Source organism: Cyprinodon tularosa, unplaced genomic scaffold (assembly GCF_016077235.1).
Source record: "Cyprinodon tularosa strain WSP-4 unplaced genomic scaffold, ASM1607723v1 ctg528, whole genome shotgun sequence".
NCBI lineage: Eukaryota > Metazoa > Chordata > Actinopteri > Cyprinodontiformes > Cyprinodontidae > Cyprinodon > Cyprinodon tularosa.
In genome coordinates, this window is record NW_024039261.1 from 83,217 (window position 1) to 104,507 (window position 21,291).

Below are 21,291 nucleotides of genomic sequence, written 5' to 3' on the forward strand. Positions count from 1 at the left end.
AAGACATCTTTGGAGAGTTTGCAAGAGCAAAATCTGATCTTTTTCTTCTATTTAGAAAGCTTTATCCTCTTGTATCTAATCCATTCAAAAAGGGGCTGGCCCTCGGTCCTCCAACCAACGCCATCTCTGACACTGCTAGGGCTTCCCCTTATTTACTGCAAACATCTGGGGTCATTTGCTTCTTTGTTTTAACAAGAAAAGGCGGAAAGCTTGTCCTGGCATCTAGAATTCTTAGGGTCATAAAACACAAGATAAGCTTTCACAGACAGCTTGTGGAATGCGGGGGGCCTCACCATAAATTTTCAGGAACAAACTTAAATTTAGTAATCTGGTTCAAGGAAAGGTTATCTTCACAAACTTGTTCAAAATAAGAAATATGAGAAAAGGAGAGTATACAACATACCTTTTACACATGCCATAAGATTAACTGTATTAAAGTCTAAAAATAATCATTTTTCTTTAACACTATTATTATTGTTGTTATTATTAATGCATTATTAATGTATTATATACTGCTAAAAACAAATTAAAGGAACACTTTGAAAACACATCAGATCTCAATGAGGGAATAAAAAAATCATGCTGTTTATTTATACTGATATGGACTGGATGATGTGTTAGGAACAAAACGATGCCACATCATTTGATGGAAATGAAAATTATCAACCTACAGTGGGCTGAATTCAAAGACACCCCAAAAAATAAAGTGAAAAAATTATGCGACAGGCTACTCCATGTTGCTGAAATTTCTTTTTTTTTTCTTTTTTTTTTTTAACAGTGTCCTGTCTGGCAAGGTGGCAATAAGAATAATTGTCTTGGCAATTGCCATACTACTCCACTTGTTTCATGCATATAAATTGCTTTATTATAATTATGCAGGGAGTTTTACAGTTCATATGGACACTGCAATGTAAGTAGAGCAGAAAAACAGAAGAAGAAAAAGGAAAAAGAAAAAAAAGGACAAAAGATGAAAGAAAGAGGGGATAGAAAGGAGACAATGACAAAACATTTTCAGTCTGCTTCATCAGCTGTAACGAGATGAAAAAAGAACAGCACAACCAAAAGACACGGTACGAGATATACAATAAAGCAACACCTTGAAAGTATCGCTAAAGTAATATTATTAAGTCTGACGTGTAGGCTACTCTGTGTTACCTGAAGATATGAATGTGGGATTTCTGTTTGGAAGTGAATCTCCAACTACCTGAAGCCTAGCACCTGTAGTTGTTTGTGAGGGTGAACTTGTGCATGTAAAGTTTTAACCATAGAAAAAAATGCTCAATAGTGGTTGTGGAGAGCCAGAGGTACACCCCCCAGAGCACTGAGTCCACCAAGGGAGGAGGAGAGACAGCCAAGAAGAAGCCCCCCAGCCACCGCCATGCCGGGAGCCGCGGGGACGAGTCCGCGGGCCCCGCCGGCAGCCGGCCACCCTGAAGTAGGGCCGGGCACCGAACACCGGCACCCCCACGGCACCGACCGAAACGCCCCAGCCCCACAGAGCACCGAAACACGCCCCGCCCCCCGGCACCAAGCCCTGGCGACCGGCCGCAACACCCACCGCGACCGCACCACCCAGGAAAAACACACAGGCGGCCCCGTCCGCGGCCCACGGGCATCCGCCCCAAAACGCCCCCCCGGCCAAAAGCGCAGCCCCACCCCACCAAGACCGGCGCCAGCAGCGCGCAACGCAACACACCGCGCACAGAATCAACCCAAGAGCAGAAAAGCCGCCTGGCGCAAAACCGCAAGAACAGCAGACCGCAGCCGGCGCAACCCCCCCAGCAGCCCGAGGGGCAGCACAAAGCCAGAGCGGAGCGAACCACGCCGCTGCTGAAATTTCATTGCAGCAACTCAAAATTTTATTCAGTAATTTGTATGGCCTCCACCTATAAAACCATTCCGGTTTTGATGGTCGTGTTGTTGTTGCCCCTCTAGTGCACCTGCTGTCAATTTAATTAACACCAAAGCAGCTGAAACTCATTAACAACACCCTCTGCTACTTACCTGACCAAATCAATATCCCAGAAGTTTGTTTAACTTGATGCTATACTCTGATTACAGTGTTCCTTTAATTTTTTTTGTAGTGTATAAATAAATGCTATTTCAAATAGACAATTTCTTATTTTTTTTGTTTTTCCTTGTTCAGCATTGCCTAGATAAAAAAAAAATGAAAATAATAAAAAAAAAGCTTGGTCAAACAAAGATAATTTTTATGTGGTAGTAATAAAGTAAGAAGCCATTTCTTCATTTCCCAACCAAATTTGACTTTAATGGATCGAGTTGAAAAATCTGGTCAAAGAAATGAAATAAAACTTGTCAACAGAGATGAAAGACTGACCAGTGAAACTGAAAACTACACAGACAAACTGCTCAGTTTGTTGCCTAATCAGTAGAAAGAGCCCTAGAAAGAGCAAACAAACCTCCCTAAACATGATAAACATGTTACTCCTTAATTTGAGCACACCCCCTTCACCTTTTTTGGTGTATCCAAGACAAAGTTGCAAAGGCACATTTTGAAGTGAGCCTGGAGACAAGAGGTTGTGCTGTTGCTGTTCAACAAAGACAGGTATGTGTTTTTCTTTGGACTTCTTAATTCTTTTTGGTTTCCAACAGCAAGGAGATTAATCGTCCAGACATAGCCTACATTATATAAAGCAGGGGTGTCAAACTAAGTCCAGGAGGGCCAGTAACTTGAAATCTTTAGATATATCCATTATTTAACACACCTGAATCAAATGGAATGATTAATTCCTCAGCTTACAGTCAAGTTCTGCTAAGTTCTATTATTTAATTTAGGTGTGTTAGAGCAGAGACACATCTAAAATGTGCAGGATACCAGCCCTCTAGGACTGGAGGTTGACACCTGTTATTTAAATCATTGAAGTTTACGATTTTGTTTTTCTTCTGGACAGTTTCCTCCAAGAAACAATGGCAGAATACAAGCTGAAAGTGACAACGGGTGATATGAAGTATGCAGGGACAATAGACAACGTCTCCGTTATCTTGTTTGGTGCAGAGGGGCAAAGTGAACGCGTTAAACTCGACAATTATGGAAGGGACTTTACGACTGGGAATGTAAGTTGTAGTGTGTTAAAGGTTGTATACCATTTTCAGACAGGTTGATCAGGTTTGCAGGAATGTGTAGCTGATGTTGAAGAAGGTGTTTTTTTCTTATGCTTTTAATTCTATCTAGCTGTTTGTTTGTTTTGTTTTTTTACCTGTAATGTAGCTTAATAATTCTTGCAGATTTGAATTGAACTATTGTAAAATAGAGGTTTCTTTCCAGTGTATGCTCACTTGCAGTTTTTTATTTATATAGTAGCTTTAGCTCAGTAAAGAAAACCTAATAGTTGAGCAAGAATAGTGTGTAAAATATTGATCACAAAGACGGTTTTCTCAGGATGTATTCTTAACAAACCTCTTAAAATGAAATTCACACCAGATGTCAGAAACAACTTATCAAAATTTCTAAGATCATCAAACTTAATTTGACAATAGTGATAAAGGAAAAGAAAATTACATAGAATGACATCATTCATAATGTTGCTCAATTGTGGTTTCGGCTGATATTGCCAAACACAGGCTGTATATCTTTTGGGTTTAGTTTAACTTTTCAACATAAGTTAATTGAATTACAACACCATTTAAGCTGAATATGCATTCCTCCCACGATAAATGTAATACTTTAACTACTAACACAATGTATTGATCCCCCCCCCCCCCCCCCTTTATTACATTTATCCACAGACAGGGACATACACTGTAAAAACTACATCAACCCTGGGGAAACTTCTCTTACTAAAGGTGGAGAAAGATCGCTTTTTCATCTTCCCAGAAGACGAGTGGTACTGCTCCAAAATCGAAGTGACGACTCCAGAACGGGAGGACATTGTTTTCCCATGTTATAGATGGATTTCCCGTGGGGAAAATGTGGAGCTCAGAGGAGGGAGAGGTCTGTAATTCCTCTTTTCTGAAACTTAGATGTTACTTTATAGAGCTTACAATCCACTTTCTGGGAGCCTAAATAGAAACTACTGGTTATTTTCCAGGAAACTTTTATTTCCCTTAATGTCCAGAATTTTACCAGATTGGTATTAAAAGCCCCGTATGGGTACAGTAGGCATTGGCCTTTGATTTTTATGGCATTATATTGACTTCTATAGACAACATGTCAGAGTGGGTTGGTTGAGACCCTCATAATTGGTGCCAAATTTCTTTTAAGAAATCTGTTCTAATCAACATTTTATATGCTTTATTACTGCTAAGTTCAATCCGTGTTAAATCAGCTAAAGCCCCTGTCACATCTTGATGATTTAGCCAGCGTATGCCTGACGTACGAAGAATCTGGCAAAAATGCTGGCATACGTTGGATTAGTTATGGGTATATTTTGTGTAAACAATTAGCACGCTTAGTCAACATACAACAAATGTGTAGAGTCATTTTGCCAGTATATGCTCATATGTTAACCATAAGTTACAGGTAAGTTATGATCGTTGACATACGTTAAGTGTTAGTTACTCATAAGTCGTGGTGTCTAGCTTATCCAAAACCTATGAATAGGTATAATAACCCTTCAGTCCAGGAAAATGACTTAGTTCCTGGAAAATGTTGTTAGTCTCTTGAAATGAAATGGCTAGTTTTAGGATAGCAGCTGGTAAGTTCTTGGAAATTTCTGAGGAGCTCCTGGTGGTCAATTCTTGAAAAGTATATAGTTTGAGGTAAATTAAACAGTATTTTTTATTTATCGATCTATTCATATGTAAGAATATTTATTACTAACAATAATGAATAAATTTTATTTTTTCTGTACCTAAAAGGCATGAAAGCTTTCAAGGAGGAACATTCCCTGCTGATTGACCACCGAAACAAAGAACTAGAACTTAGAAAGAATGAATACCAGTAAGTGTCTATTACAGAAGCTTGTATGAACATGTCTTAAAAGAAAAAGATAAAGAAAAGTTTTTCTCTCTTAGATGGGAGGTTACTGATGATAGGTTGCCACACTCCATTAACTTCAAAGATGTCTCCGAACTCCCTGCGGAAGTTCGCTACTCTTTGTCCAGATCTGAAGAAGCACAATCTACAAAAAGGATGATGTAAGCCAGAACTTGCAGCATGACCATTATTTTCTTGTGTTTTTATAATAATGTGTATGCAATGTTTTACACAAGTGCCTGTCTGTTCTAGTGGGCTTGAACTGACATTTAAAGGACTGGTTGGATCGTCTCAAAAATGGAAAAGCTTTGATGACATGAAAAGGATCTTCTGGTTCAAAAAAACAAACCTATCAGGTAGACGACACCATTTTACCTTAAAGAACATGGTTTTGGAGAAATTCCAAAACAGGTGTAGGGTTTTTTTCAATTACGTTTCTTTAGCAAAGCATTTCAAATATTTACTTCAGCTGCACCCAAAGAACAAAAATTGCCTAAGGACATTTAACATGGAGAACAACACCAGCACTTATAGTCTCTATTACCCTCTAGGTATTCTCAGCGGTTTCGGTTATGTCTCTCCATACATTTTGAAATACATGCTCTCGCATGCCTGTTACCTCCTTTTTTCCACTCATTATTAGCATAATTGTTGAAACAAACTCCAGCCTCTTCCCAATGCCAATGACCTCTAGCACAAACCCAAAGCAACTAAGAGAGTTGCTCAGTAAAAAGTATCTTAAGGTCCTGGAGTAGCCTAGCCACTCTCTTGACCTGAATGGATTTCAAAATCTTTGGAGGGAGCTGAAAAACCTGAAGGATATGGAGAAGATCTATATAGCGTACTGGTCAAAAATCCATTTGCAATGTTTGCATACCTCCAAAGGAAGTGTCTGATATCTGTAATCGCAAACTTAGTTTAAAGATGTATTAAATACTTGGGTACATGCAATAAGGTAAATACTCATTATTTAAAATCCGACGTAAATACTTGCTCTTCCCATGATAAATATATATATATATATATATATATATATATATATATATATATATATATATATATATATATATATATATATATATATATATATATATATATATATATATATATATATATATACCGGTGTATATATATATGGCATACTTTAAGATATGTTTTATTTTTTTTTTTAACCATTCTTTTTGCAGAATATGTTTCAGAGCACTGGAAGGAAGATGACTTCTTTGGATTCCAGTTTTTAAATGCAACAAACCCCAATGTGATCAGCCGCTGCACCAAACTTCCTCCAAATTTTCCAGTGACAGATGAGATGGTTAGACCTTTTCTGGCAACTGGAACCACCCTGAAGAAGGAGATGGAGGTTTGAAAAAACTGTTCATCTGTTGACATTTATCTTTATGCATTTCCACAACATTTTGTCACTATGTTCAAATTTTTTGCTGGGTTTCAAGATGACCCTTTGTAATTTTTGCAGAAAGGCAACATATTCATCTGTGACCAGAAGATAATGGATGGAATACCAGCCAGAATAAATGATGGAAATCCTCTGTATGTGACCGCTGGTTTGTGCTTGTTCTATGCGACACCTGAGGGGAAACTGATTCCAATTGCAATCCAGGTATTGCAAGCATAGATTAAACAGAGAATAACGTTTTGTTTTAGTTGAATTTCATTGATCATTATGTCCAATGTGTTTCTGTTATTAGTCTCACAAAAACCTTTTCCGTAACCTTTTCAATGCAGCTTCACCAACAGCCCTCTGAGCAGAACCCCATCTTTCTGCCAAGTGACCTGGAATCAGACTGGCTTCTGGCCAAGTTGTTCTTTAAATGTTCAGACGCAATTGAATATCAGACGGTCCATCACCTCATGAACACTCACTTCCTGGCAGAGGTCTTTGCTGTTGCTACTCTCCGCTGCTTCCCAACCATTCATCCTCTTTATAAGGTATCAGCAGACACAATAACAATGATGAAGCAATGCTCCTCTTAGTTTGAGATTTTTTCTTATTTTTCTTATGTAATCTCTACAGCTGCTGAGCCCTCACTTCCGTTACACTCTGCACATAAATATAGTAGGCCGGAAAACTCTTCTTGGACCTGGTGGGCCTTTGAGCAAGGTATAGCAATCTATTATGCATGCATTTCTGAAACTACAATTTAGTTTTGGCTGCATGAAGAGTTTGACTTTATGACAAACTGAGTTTTACTTTATGACAAATAGACTTCGCTTGGAGTGGAGGGCTTGAACGAGCTCTTGGGTAGATTTCTGTCTGGGATGACCTACAGCTCCCTCTGTCTGCCAGAGAACATCGCTGCACGGGGACTGGAATCTATTCCAAACTTCTACTACAGAGATGATGCAATGAAGCTGTGGAATCATATCAACAGGTAATCTATTAAAATTTTTTGTAAGGAAAAATATCTATGTCCACAATTGAGAATTGGTTGTTTAAGAGAAACATAAAGACAGTAACAACAGTATACAGTGTATTGCAAATACATAAAATATAAATTCACACAATCTGGACTTTAAATGAAATAGAAGTGACAAGCTTTATTTTATTTTATTAGGACTTTATCTTAACAATTCTCCAACCCTGATTTGGTCTCATGTGAGCAATTTCCTACAAATCCTTTTCCTAAAGCTGTATTTGTAGATTCCATGAGAAATTGCTTGGAGTTAAACAAATTACTTTGAAAAAGACCCCTGCCTTGCTCAGTAAAAGCTATCCAACAGCATATAACTTGTTGATTTGGGGGTGGTGTTCAAGGTTTCATGCAGCGTTATTTTTCTGAAATGTTCCCCAAACAGTCTTTTGGGACTTCTTTTAACAAGAGGCGTTTTAGCTGCATGCTTTTATCAAGCAGAGATTTGTTGTGGGACTTGATGTTGGACAGTCCTGTCAAGAGATCATCATCACCACCACTGCCTGAACTGACCATCAGTGAAGCTCCTCAGAGTTATTTTTTTTTTTCTTTCCACACTCTAGTTTTGTGAGGTCTGTGGTGGAGTTCTACTACACCTCAGACAGTATCGTGTGCAAAGACACAGAGTTGCAAGAGTGGATCAATGAGATATTCACACATGGTTTCCTACAAAACAAGCAGGGAGGTAAATATTGAACATCCCAACATTTATAGAGTTCTTATAAATAATAACTGTAATATTACTTCTACAGTAAATCAAGTTTCTGTTATTGTTTTTTTTATTCTGGTGTCAATAGGTTTTCCATCACGCTTCAATACTGTGGATGAAGTGGTCAAGTTTATCACCATGGTGGTCTTTAGAGTGTCAGTACAGCATGCTGCTGTTAATGGTGGACAGGTGGGTTCATGTATTTACTTGGGTTCTTGTAAATGATTGAAAGGTTTAGGAAACATTGTGATTGTAGTCATATAAATAACATTTTTAATAGTAAGTTGAAGCCCAACTGTTTCTTATGTTTTTTTATGCGTAATTGATGAAAATATATATTTACAAAACTTTTTTCTAGTATGACTACAACTCTTGGATGCCCAATGGTTCCCTTATGTTATGTAAACCACCTCCATCCACTAAGGGGCAATCCAGCATGCAGACTATTCTGGATGCTCTCCCAAATATTGGAGACACGGTAAATATCGTGTCAACTACTTGGATTCTTTCAGACAACTACACTGATGTGGTAAGTTTAGAGACAAACTAGAGTTATTACAACTCTTTGAATATTCCTCTATTTAACTTATTGCCTCTCTTCTGACTGCAGGTCCCCTTGGGTACATACCCAGAGGAGCATTTCCAAGAGCCGGCCCTTAAGGAGATGATTCAGGATTTTCAAGCTGAGTTGTCTTACCTAGGAGAAGAAATTACTGCTAGAAATGCTCAGCTTGAAGTACCGTACCCATATCTGAACCCTGCGGTGATAGAGAACAGTGTAACCATTTAGAAACAAGGCCTGCAGATACTTGCTGTTTTTCTGCTGGCTTCTCCTGTTCTCAAGGCTCTTTAAGATGACTATGTACTGTGTGTTGTGTTCTAGTTTTCAATGATTGTAAATTTAAATGATTCGGGGTTTTTTCACCAAAGTAAATGTTTTATTTGTTGCTTTTGATTATTGTAAACCTAGATACAAATCCAGGCTTGCAGAGGCCAAGTGAGCATTACCACAGTTAGGCTTCATATTTGTTTTTCTTTACAACTTTGTATAATCATGTATTTTCTATAGTACTTCCTAAGCCACGAATGCTTAAAATAAACTATATTCAATAAACATTTTAAAATCTATTCCAGAATTTGTCCTTGTAGTAAACAGCATCAAACAACCTAATCTTTATAGAAACAATGAATTCAACATTTTTTTTTTTAGGTCTTATTTTGATTAAAAGTTTTTTTCACCATTAAGTTGTGGGGGTTAAGTTATATCCAAATGCCTTCTGGACAGCAGTCAGGTCGGCAGCCTTACCCATGATTGGGGTTTTGAGTGATGAACCAGGCTAGGAGTTTTAAAGGCCTCATGAATCTTTTGCAGGATTTTAGAGTTAATTTGTTGAACCAGATGGTTAAGTTAGACCTTTTTCATAATATGATAATTTTGTGAGATAGGAATTTTGGTTTTTCATGAGCTGTATGCCAAAATCTACCATATTAAGACAACAAAAGACTTGAAATATTTCAGTTAGTGTGCAATGAATCTAAAATATATGAATGTTCAAGTTTTATTACATTATCGAAAATATTGAACTTTATCACAATATGCTAATATTGTGGGAAGGACCTGTAGTGATACAGTTTAGGCCCCAACTTGATCTGAAGGCTAAAGTTTAACACGTTTGCATTACAGAATGAGGCAACATGACACTGAAAAAAACAGCTCTACTTAAGAATTTTTTGAGAATCACACATTTTTGTCAACTATAATTTTTATTTTGCAAGGACAATAAGACAGCATCTATTTTTTTATATAGGATTTTCATTTAAAGTTCTATTAGAAGATCCCTTAGCAGTTTCAATTAGGTTTTTTCAGCTCTTTTATTACATACAATACTTTTAGGGAAATAAGATATGGGATGCATGGGCGTAGGTTTGCATAGGGACCATAGGGACATGTCCCTACCAAAATTTTGAACCGACCTAATTGTCCCGACCAATAATTGGATGTGAGCAACATGTTTATAATTTACAGCAGTAGTTGTTGCAGCAGTGGCTTCTTTTCCTCTCGCAGCTCCTCTGCCTGGTCTCTCCTGTCCCTTTCATGTAGCAACGCATGGAACTGTGCTGCGCTGTTTAACTCAACTCTCATTGGTTGTTCTGCCTTAAGTTCCGCCTTCTCTCTCTCTCTCAGAATATTTCGTTTTATAAACGAAATATTCTGAGTCATTTTATTTGCCCATTTTTCTGTTGGAAAAATGGGCAAATAAAGGCTGTAAGCCATCAACATTTTTGATTCTTAGCCACAGCCAACTAAAAAAGAAAATGTGAGGGTTGCCTTTTTACCGATATTAAGTTGATATTACTGTTTTCATTTTTTTTGTTTTTATTTTTACAATTTTGATATAATCACTGATCTAAGTGGGTTACTCTGTGGGGAAAGGCACATTTTACATTTATATTACTGTATGTTTTAAAGTCTCTATACTCCAGTTAATGATGAATCACTCACTAAATTAGTTGACGATTATTGAAAGAATCAATTAATATGATTAATTTTTTTCAGCCCCAGATGAAATACATGATATTGGCTTCACAGAGTAACTACAGCCCAGATGTTCAACTTTTATAGTGATGTTAATATTTTAATGAATGTATTATTTTGCTTGATACAGAGAGAGAATAGTAGGTACAAATATTAGAGTGGGGTTTAACTCTGCACAATTCTGTATCTTCAAAAGAAAATACTGTATTTACCTTCTCTCTTAGTCGTTCAAATGAAACCGTTTTCAAAGTGGAAAACAGTCCTAATTCCACATTCATCAGAGCCGGTGATACTTCAAACATTGATAAACAGCATCTAATGAGTGTAGAGCATATAACATTTTTATTAGTGGAGCAAAATGTTGCTTTTCTCTTTTAACAATGAATTCCTCTTATCAGTACGGATGCTCACATCGAGCATAAAAAAGGGCATGCATATTGCATAGCACCAATGACACCAGACCAATAGTGTCCCTACCAAAGTTCAAATGAGACCTACGCCCTTGATGGGATGTGTTTGATTTCAGAGGCTGCGACCTCCATGAACACGGTCTGTTTGGACTGGATCCTTCAAAGTCTGTGAAAAAAGTCTTCCTACAGTCACATGGACATCATTCCCTCCTCTGACATTGACTCACTTGCTTCTATTAGTTTATCAGCCAAATCAGAAGATAGTGCTGCTCCCTCCAGTTTTCACCCACCTGTCTCTATAAGTCAACTGAAGAGGTAACTGGAGAGACTTAATTATAATAAGTCACCAGAATGCTGAAGGCCTGTACAGAACAGCTCTGTGGGATTCTACAGATTCTACCTCTTCAACCTCAGTCTGACCCTGGAGACAGTTCCAGTGATGTGGAAGACCTGTCTTGTTAAGATTAGATTAGATGAGCTTTATTGATCTCACAGCGGAGAAATTCACTGGTCATATATTGGCATAGTAATAAAAGAAGGTGCAAACAAGGAGGAAAAGGTGCATTAAGAATAAACAATATATATACAATATATCAAGATAAATAAGGATTAAGGTGCAAGTGTACATGTATGAAAAACAAAATAAAAATAAGAAATAAAAAAATACAAGGGAGTAACACAGAGATTTGAGGTGTCATATGTACAATCAGGATGGCTTATATACAGGTGGATTGACTTTATACATTAAAGTGTAGTAGGTTGTTTCAGTATGACAGAAGACTCCACCAAGTCCTCAGTGACTATAGATCTGTTTCCCTCACAATGAAAAGGCAGATATCACTGTGAGGTTCTTTGATTTCTCCAGTGCTTTTAACACTTTTAAGCCTGACTTCCTTTTTGAGAAATTCCAGAATACAGGTGGAGGCGTCAACAGTTTGTTACACTGACTGTCAAGTAGCAGCACCACAGGTGGCTGTACTCTCGCCATTCCTTTTTACGCTGTACACCTGACTTCCAGTACCAGAGTCTTATCTGCAGAAATACTTGGTTCACTCTGAAGTCATTGGTGCATCAAAGATGGACAAGAACCTGAGTACAGAGAGCTGGCGAACAGCTTCGTGGCGAGCTGTGGGAACAATAATCTGATCCTTAATGTCAACTAAACAAAGGAGATGATTGTAGATTTCAGAACAAACTGGAACAAGTTGAATCCTATTAACATCATGGGAGAAGTGGAGGCAGTTGCGGAGTATAAACACCGTGGTGTTCGCTTGGACAACAAGCTAGACTGGAAATGCAACTGTGAAGAGTCTTGCCTAAGCACACCACTGAAACAGAAGGATCACGGGTTTGTACTAGGACCCTAATGCTGAGACCCTGATAGACAAGTGGTAGAAGATGAATATTTTCTAATCTTATAACTTTAAATTTCTCTAAATTATAAATGGGACTGAAAACTGATTCAACCTAGAACTTGCAGTGTTTTTAAATGATGAAAAGGATTTTACAATCTGACATTAAGATGCATATTTAATCCATCGCGCACAATCCCAGTCAAACAAGGTAAGTTTGTTCTTTAACATGGAAAAGTTGTAGTGCTATCAGTGTCTTTGCAAAGCACAGTACATAATTATGGCATTCACTATAACAGTTATCCAACCCTATATCATACACAGGTGATGTACTAAAATTAAAAAGCACTTCTTGTGAATTGTCTGTGAATTTAAAATCTCAAAAATCCTGTAGTGTCTGAATTTGTATGAAGAAAACATACATATACAAATAGATTTTTAGTTTGAATATTTCACCCACATTTAGGAATGAAGTCAGATTGGCAATATGTTTTAGACATGGCAACCCATGTCGTACACTCCCAGAGGACTCTTTGCACTTACTGCCAATGACATCTGTAAGTGTATGTATCTATTTATAGCTACATTCATCCCTTAATTAGATATCTATTAAAAAGGCTTCTCATTTTGCTTGCATGAATAATCCAACATAGTTTATAGGCTGATGAAGCTCGTGAAAAGATTACTGTATCAAATGACCTTTAGTTCTGCTGTCGCCTCAGAATTTTGCATGGCCAATGTTTGGAGTCGATCCCACACTTTTAGTCCCAATATCACGTGCAATTCTCCACAATATAGCATATTCCTGTGATGGACTTACACACTCCCCAAAAGGTAATAAATAGGTAGGCTAACTGTGGTTATTCTTACAGCTAATAAAACCCAAAGGGTGAATATTAGATAAGGCAAATAAAAAAATGTCTGCTACAGAAATGGTATGGCCTACACAATCAGGAAATAAGACTAATTTAAGGCTATTATCCAGCTAAAACCAATTGAAAACAAATTATTTAAACTGCTGCATTTAAACATATTAAAAGTTGAGTGGAAGAAAAAAGTAGAGAAGATAAAAAAAAAGAAATTTAGAGAATTGTAACTATAGAGTTTGGGAAAGATCATGTATTCAACACCTGTGTCCAACACCTGGGCTTAAGTAACATTCCATGTTAAGTCTCTGGAACCAAAGAAAATCACATATTTTTACCATTTTTTATATAATTTGGGTAAAATTGTAGACATTTTAGGTAACGGCATATATATTTTAAGTATTCAAAGTTGACCTAAATGTTTTTTAGGTTTCCAGACCAGATTCGCCTCCATCATTTAATTCTTGCAGCCCTGGTAGAAAGTAAGTTTTGTTCTTGTTTATTTTCAGCAATACAATGAGCTGTATAATGAACTGATACGTAGGTTTAACGTAGCCTCTGATCAAATAGCTTTCACCAACATAGAAGTTAATTTTTCAAGGACGGCTCAAAGGCAAAAATAAAAATTTAGTAAACACTTTATTCAAATGCAGCAATCAGGTACATTAGTTATTTTGTGATATAAACTGTTAATACTCCAAACATCAGATGTCAACATAACACGTGGACTGTGCTTGACCCTTTGAAGGAATCAGAAGCTCTTTAAAACGAAGTTCACTTTTCAGTTTGGGTGGAGTTATAAAGTGCTGACATGGTTTAGGATATAAAGAAATAATGGAGTTTTTACATGAACGTTTTTTTTTTTTCCATGGCTACAGGTAAAAGGCAACATAACATTAATTTAAAGTTCATAATAGCATAAATCTATTGTGCACAATTATCTTTGTCAAAAGTGTTTTATCTTAGCAGAATATAGGTGCACTTTCAGGAAAAGCCCATGCAAAGCCAAATGCTGCTTCACGTCCCATGGACAAACCATTTATAGCAGACCTGAAGTCTGTTTCGCATTAAGTTTTATTCAAAATCAAATCTAACTGGAATCCGTTTCGTTTCATTCACAACATTCAGCTAATCTCATGCAGCTCAGCTTTGTTTGGTCAAGTGTTGACGTGACGCAGGACGCGCCGGAGTGACAGGCCATCTCGTTCGGTGCACATGGCAGGTAGGGGTATGGGCTCCGTCTTCTGCTCTACTACATTGAAGGGGCACTTCTTTAGGTGAACGGACATGCTGGGCACCTCAGTAAAACCCCAGGAGGACACTGGAGTAAATGCAGTGCTGAATCTCCATACCTGTAACACAAAAATATATTGGAATGACTAGGTTAATCTACATTCAAAAGTATTAATACTCATTGAACTTATTTTCATTTTTTTTAACCCTATAACTAAACCATCACAAGTACAGAAGATTGCAAAGTGGAGGAAAATTAAACATAGTTTCAGAATTATTATTATACTAAAGTCACCATCACTGCTCAGTCCCCCTGACATTTTTGTTGCAGCGGCTTCTGCTAAAATACAGCTGCAGACCTATGGCGTATTTTTTTTTTCTGTGAGATCAATTTTCAAGTCTGGGCAGGATTAGATTTAGGTCTGGAACAAATTAATATACTGATATTGATATTAGCTGCAGGTCTAGATCGCTGCATGTTAGTGTCACGACCCTCCTGTACGGTGAAACTATCATCCATGGTTTCTCTGCTCCATTTAACCTATCAGGTTCAACTAACCTCTGTGATTCTATATAAGAAAATCATCCATACAGCTGATAGCATCAACACCATTACACCCTACCCAATGTTGTTGGTTAAGGGGGATGTGCAGCATTGTTTTTTGGTTTTGACAGTTTTGCAAGTCAAAAAAGTCTGGAAAAATGTTGTACTTTTGGTCTAAACACTAAAAATAGCACTAAATGACTTGTAGAATCCTCAGATTTTTTCTTCTTCCATCTCTTCCAAAAGACTGGATCGTTGCCCTACTAAGAGTTGGTTGTTCACAGATTTGCCTACAGAATTGTGAATTTCTGTAGCTCCTCCAGAGTTAAGACTGGGCCTATTGACTGCACCCTTGGTGCTTTTTAGCAGGTTTCCATTCGTACTATATTATTTTCATATTTTGATGAGGCATGGAACTGTGTGTTGGAAGATGTCCAAAGTTTATAGTATTTTTTTATAATTTAACCCTGTTTTAAACTTCAGGTTTGTCTCTTGCTCTTTATGATGCTGTTTTCTCATTGATGTTCTCTAAAAACCCTAGAAGGCCTTCAGAGGTCAGCACTGGATTACCTACCGCTGGACTCTGACTAGTTTGGTGACTTCTAATTCTGAAGGCAGAATTATAAGTTAGGTAAATCAATTTCAGTTAGGATTAACAGTAAAGTGGACTGTATCTTTTTTTATGCCACATTTTTCAGACTTTTATTTGTGAGGAAATATGAAAACTATACTAGCCCTTTTACTCCCACTTCATTGGCATGTACCATTTATGCTAATCTGTCAAATTTAATCTCAATAAAACACATTCAAACATTACTTTTGACTCTGGTACCACATTTTTAAATACAGTTAGTTATTTTACAGGTCAAAAGCTGTATGAGATTCAAACTTGCCTTATTTTTGACCTGCCACGATACATTGCCTTCAGGAGAAACTGTTCGCTCCCACTGCAGCTCTACAATGCCTCTGGTCTGAAGGAGACTGGCACACACTTCCCTCATAGTCCTAGAAACCAAGGACAACTGGCACAAGCTAAAACTGTCCAGGAATCCAGCTACGTGCCACAGAATCTCAATGGGCAGCCTGCTGAACTGGTCTGACTGGGAGTCCGTTGGAGGTTGCGGTCTAGTGCAGGGTTGGACCCCAAACGCCTTGAGGTGTCTATCGTGAACTACCTTGGCTCCCTGGGTGGATGGGTAAAATCTCCGCTGGGAAAATGTGCAGCCATAATATGCAAGAGGGCAGCGTTGCTCTATCCAGCCACTGAGCCAAGCATGAATCTCTCCATGGATGTTTCTGAAATGCGATGAAAACTGGTCCCGCCTGAACGACTGTCCGCACAGGAAGGGAAAGGTGTGTTGATGTTGGGGGTTAGGTGGGAGGTAACGATTGTAAGGGACTGCCTCTGACTCTAAAGCTTCCAGAACCTGGCCAAGGCGGAGGGTGCGAAGCGGGCTGGGATAGTTCAGCTGTGGTGCAGCATGGTCACAGGCTGAAGCAGAGGCCATGTCACCAACTCTTGTATTGGTCACCAAGATTGCAGCAGGAAATGTGAAAGTCTGCGTGCCAAGGTCAACATGGTAGCCATCAACATAGACTGTATCAGAAATCCTTCTACACTCCCTGGACTCTTCTAAACAGAAAAGTAGAGCTGCTGGTATAGCATCAATCTCTCCAAGACCCATTGGATCTTCTTCATGCTCCAAGTCTGAAGTATCAACTGCTTTGTCTTCCATTTCTGCCTGCGCTCTATATGCTGATCTACCGGGTTTAACGCCGACTTGTCCATTATACAAAGGATATTGGCCCTGACCCTTATAGAAGTGGTTGAGGTGAAGCATCCTCTCTGGCCCAAGATTTCCTGGAAGGACTAGTCCTTTATTGTGCTGAACAATATGATCAGCCTGCTGTGCCACCCCCTGGCTAACATGAACTGGAGACATCATCTGAAGGGTTGCAGGTTCCAAGTAAGCATCAGCACAGGCCTCTGTTGCTCCCGTCAATGGTCCGTTGACTCTGCTTTTGTCCTGCATTCTAGTTCCTTCAAGAGCTCCATTTTCCCCTGAACAGCTCTGATTAGAACACATCTCCTTTTTGTTACTTGTGTGCAAACTGTCGGCATCTTGAGGGGTTATGTCCTCCAGTCCATTCTGAATGTTTCCATTTAACAGCAAATCTACATTCTGAACCACTGAACTACTTTCACCACAGCTGGCGCTGCTAACAAAGTCTAAAGCAGCAGCTAAACTTCTAGCAGTCTCAACGGTGGCCTCATACAGCTTACTGAGGTGTTCCTCTTTCAGACCGTTAATCCCACTGAGAATCTTTTCCTTTGCTGAACCTTTGGGGACTAACTGGGATTGATGCAAGGAGGACAACTGAGGAACTGGAGCTTCAGGTGGAGAAGCCTGAAAAGTTACATGTTGTGCTTTCTCTTTTTTAATAACTGAATCATCTTGTGTAGACGGTGTCTTTGAAATCATCTTCATCGACTCAAGGAGTGTTTGCTGGTCCTGAAGAGCGAGCGCCATGTCCAGCTGCTCCATCTCCTCCAACAGACCAATTAGACTCTCATAAGAGGTGTAGTTCAAGCAGCTGACAGGCCACCTATTCCACTCCATAGTGCAGCAGACGACTCCAGCTGGACACACATCCAAGTGCGCGGACATCTGACTGCGGATCAGCATAGCCGGGCAGCCATGGCCACTATTAAGGCAAGGAACCTTCATGAGGGGGCACAAGAGTTGGTGCTCATCAACTTTGCAGGAGTGGAGCACGGCCCCACACACCAATGGACAGGCGATGAGATCACAGGAGACTCCTGGTTCAGGTTTGATGGTGCACCTCTGGTTAAAACAGGAGATGCAGTGAACATGATGCTCCATCTTCAGAGCCAAGGCCATGGAGTGGTATGGGCGCCTCTGTAGGAAAATACAAAGAGACAATAAAGCTTTAATTGTGTAAATGTTTTAGAAATACAAAGAGACAAAGGCAATAAAAAGCAGGCTAGAAATATCATCACTGCTGTGAGACAGTTCATATTTACTGGCATGTTTTGAATATGTCGGTACACATTTTACTGAAACAAAAGTGCAAAAAGTAAAACAAAAAACACACAAATAAATGACATTATAGGATATAAAAGAAATAAAGCCAAATAACGATGTCTTTAATTTTGAGAAAAAAAAAGTTTAGCTATTTTACAGTAGACTTGTTTTCTTGTTTCTCTACATCTTTAGAAAAGTTCATATCTATCTGACCTTAAAGAAAACAATTAAGGAGTTCTGTAAATTATTTATTATCTTATATTGGGATCGGTGATTAAATACGCACATATGATCACAACTGAGGCATTACTCAGAGAGGAGCTAGTTCAATCACCAGGAAAAGTTTAACTTAAACTATCAACTCTGTAGGAAAGTTTCGAGTATTATAATATATTATATATTTTCGGTCATCTGTACAGTTTTTTTCCCCCGATCCTACATGCTACAATAAGCCATTATGTTATCATTGGTCAGTTTCTGAGTAAGAACACTTAGTATTGTAGCAACAGGCGGCTAGCTAAAGCTAGGACAGAGCTCTGCTAATGGCTAAAAACAGCTAGCTCAGACGGAAGTTGAACAGTTCACAACAAAACAAACTTTTGGTCAAATTATGTATTTGCGTTCCAGGTGTTTCTCACCTGTGTGTTGTGCTGACAGGAAAACCGTGTTACGACGTGTTTTATCTGTTCTAAATTAATGCGACCAGACCAGTGTATTAATCATAGTTGCCTCTGGGAAGAAACTGCTAAAGATAGCTAGCCACTCTCAGTCCATCTCTTAACAGCTCTTTTTTTTTTTTTCAACTTTCCAAAACTTTATTTCTTCTTCTTGCCTGAGACTGTTGTTCCTCTTCTTCGGAGGCAACGTCTTACCCCCAGATTCCACATACTCCGTCAGCGCTCCGCTCCGCTCCGCCCCGCTGACGTACGTCGTGCGGAGCGCTTGTCTTTCATGGAAATCAATGAGAACTGTTCCACATCCACCGCTACTCCTCCGCACGTCTCCGTCCACGTACGTCTTCTCCGTCCGTCACCGACAAATTACGGAGCCGAGCTATTTTTTGCTCCGCTCTGGTGTTATGCCCAAAAGTGCATGCCTGCCGAAATATGCATCCCCAGTCGCGGGAGCGCGCCTCGCTCTGTTGAACTGCATATCGACGAGGAAAACGGATTAAAATATGTTCAATGGAGCTTAGGTTCTTATATTAATGATATAAAAACGTTTAAAAATACCTCTCGTGGGAAAAAAGTTGTGGTTATTTGGCAGATTAATTTACAAAAGTACGGATTTTTTTGAACAACATTAAATCCAAAGATTTTGACCATGGTACGGCTGATTTATTTGTTGTGGTCTCTTGCTATTTACACACAACACTAAACCGTGATAGCCGAAGTGAGTTTTGAGTTTGCAAAGCTTTTTCTTAAGTGGAAAATCAAACGCGCACCTACAAAGCACAGCGTTCACAGACCAGTGAGATGCGTTCGCTGCGCGTCAGAAAGCTATGGTGCATTCAGGAGCATTAGAACATTTTAAACTTACAAGAATGAGGCATAAAACAGAACTGTATTTTTACTGAACTGTATTGTATTTTTTTTTTGTTTGTTTATGCACATCTGCTAGCTTTTTATTCTAAAAAATCTATAATATTGCAGCAGCAATTTATCAATGTTTTTCAAAATCCTGTTTAAAAGCTCCAAATGGGGCTTCAGATCATATGAAGCAACAATTGCACTGTCATTGTTTTACAGGGCAGTATTTGCATTTGCTGATCCTTGTACTTAATTACTGATGAATATACAGGAATACAGATGTACAAGTGTCAACTCCTCTGAGATAGCAGGGGATGGAATTTTTGGCAAGGACCTGCCAAAAAATGCATCCCCCTTGTTTTTAACTTAAAGATTGTCCCACACACATGAAATTCACACTGGTAGCTCAGCACACATGTGGAAGCAGGTAGAAATTGAAACATCAGCTACAAATCTATATTTCTGGAAAAAAGCAGGGGATGCAATTTTTGGTAAAGACCTGCCAAAAAATGCATCCCCCTTGTTTTTAACCTAAGGACCTGCCAAAAAATGCATCCCCCTTGTTTTTAACTTAAACATTGTCCCACACACATGAAATTCACACTGGTAGCTCAGCACACATGTGGAAGCAGGAAGAAATTGAAACATCAGCTACAAATCTATATTTCTAGAAAAAAGCAGGGGATGCAATTTTTGGCAAGGACCTGCCAAAAAATGCATCCCCCTTGTTTTTAACCCAAAGATTGTCCCACACACATGAAATTCACACTGGTAGCTCAGCACACACGTGGAAGCAGGTAGAAATTGAAACATCAGCTACAAATCTATATTTCTGGAAAAAAGCAGGGGATGCAATTTTTGGTAAAGACCTGCCAAAAAATGCATCCCCCTTGTTTTTAACCTAAGGACCTGCCAAAAAATGCATCCCCCTTGTTTTTAACTTAAACATTGTCCCACACACATGAAATTCACACTGGTAGCTCAGCACACATGTGGAAGCAGGTAGAAATTGAAACATCAGCTACAAATCTATATTTCTGGAAAAAAGCAGGGGATGCTATTTTTGGCAAGGACCTGCCAAAAAATGCATCCCCCTTGTTTTTAACCTAAGGACCTGCCAAAAAATGCATCCCCCTTGTTTTTAACTTAAAAATTGTGCCACACACATGAAATTCACACTGGTAGCTCAGCACACATGTGGAAGCAGGTAGAATTTGTCACATCAGCTACAAATCTATATTTCTGGAAAAAAGCAGGGGATGCAATTTTTGGCAAGGACCTGCCAAAAAATGCATCCCCCTTGTTTTTAACTTAAAGATTGTCACACACACATGCAATTCACACTGGTAGCTCAGCACACATGTGGAAGCAGGTAGAAATTGAAACATCAGCTACAAATCTATATTTCTGGAAAAAAGCAGGGGATGCAATTTTTGGCAAAGACCTGCCAAAAAATGCATCCCCCTTGTTTTTAACCTAAGGACCTGCCAAAAAATTTTTCTCCCTTGTTTTTAACTTAAAAATTGTCCCACACACATGAAATTCACACTGGTAGCTCAGCACACATGTGGAAGCAGGTAGAATTTGTCACATCAGCTACAAGTGTATATTTCTGGATAAAATCAGGGGATGCAATTTTTGGCAAGGACCTGCCAAAAATGCATCCCCCTTGTTTTTAACTCAAAGATTGTCCCACACAC

At 38.7% G+C, this 21,291-nt stretch overlaps 2 protein-coding genes across 2 annotated transcripts; one reads left to right on the forward strand and one right to left on the reverse strand.

The window, feature by feature from the left end:
* The first annotated feature begins 2,417 nt into the window (after positions 1 to 2,417).
* On the forward strand, positions 2,418 to 9,202 carry LOC119795946 (hydroperoxide isomerase ALOXE3-like). Its single transcript, XM_038304202.1, has 15 exons — positions 2,418 to 2,566; positions 2,913 to 3,075; positions 3,748 to 3,952; positions 4,819 to 4,900; positions 4,975 to 5,097; positions 5,189 to 5,292; positions 6,124 to 6,296; positions 6,411 to 6,554; positions 6,680 to 6,883; positions 6,969 to 7,055; positions 7,160 to 7,326; positions 7,929 to 8,050; positions 8,163 to 8,263; positions 8,433 to 8,603; positions 8,685 to 9,202. The coding sequence occupies exons 2-15, from the start codon at positions 2,929 to 2,931 to the stop codon at positions 8,862 to 8,864; spliced, it is 2,010 nt and encodes a 669-aa protein (XP_038160130.1). The 5' UTR covers positions 2,418 to 2,566; positions 2,913 to 2,928; the 3' UTR covers positions 8,865 to 9,202.
* A 5,161-nt stretch (positions 9,203 to 14,363) lies between these two features.
* LOC119795947 (F-box only protein 30-like) lies at positions 14,364 to 18,851 on the reverse strand. The gene is made up of 3 exons (XM_038304204.1): positions 18,701 to 18,851; positions 15,909 to 17,936; positions 14,364 to 14,590 (listed from the first exon to the last, which is right to left on the reverse strand). Exons 2-3 carry the CDS (start codon positions 17,916 to 17,918, stop codon positions 14,396 to 14,398), a joined length of 2,205 nt encoding a protein of 734 aa, XP_038160132.1. The 5' UTR covers positions 17,919 to 17,936; positions 18,701 to 18,851; the 3' UTR covers positions 14,364 to 14,395.
* Positions 18,852 to 21,291: the final 2,440 nt, after the last annotated feature.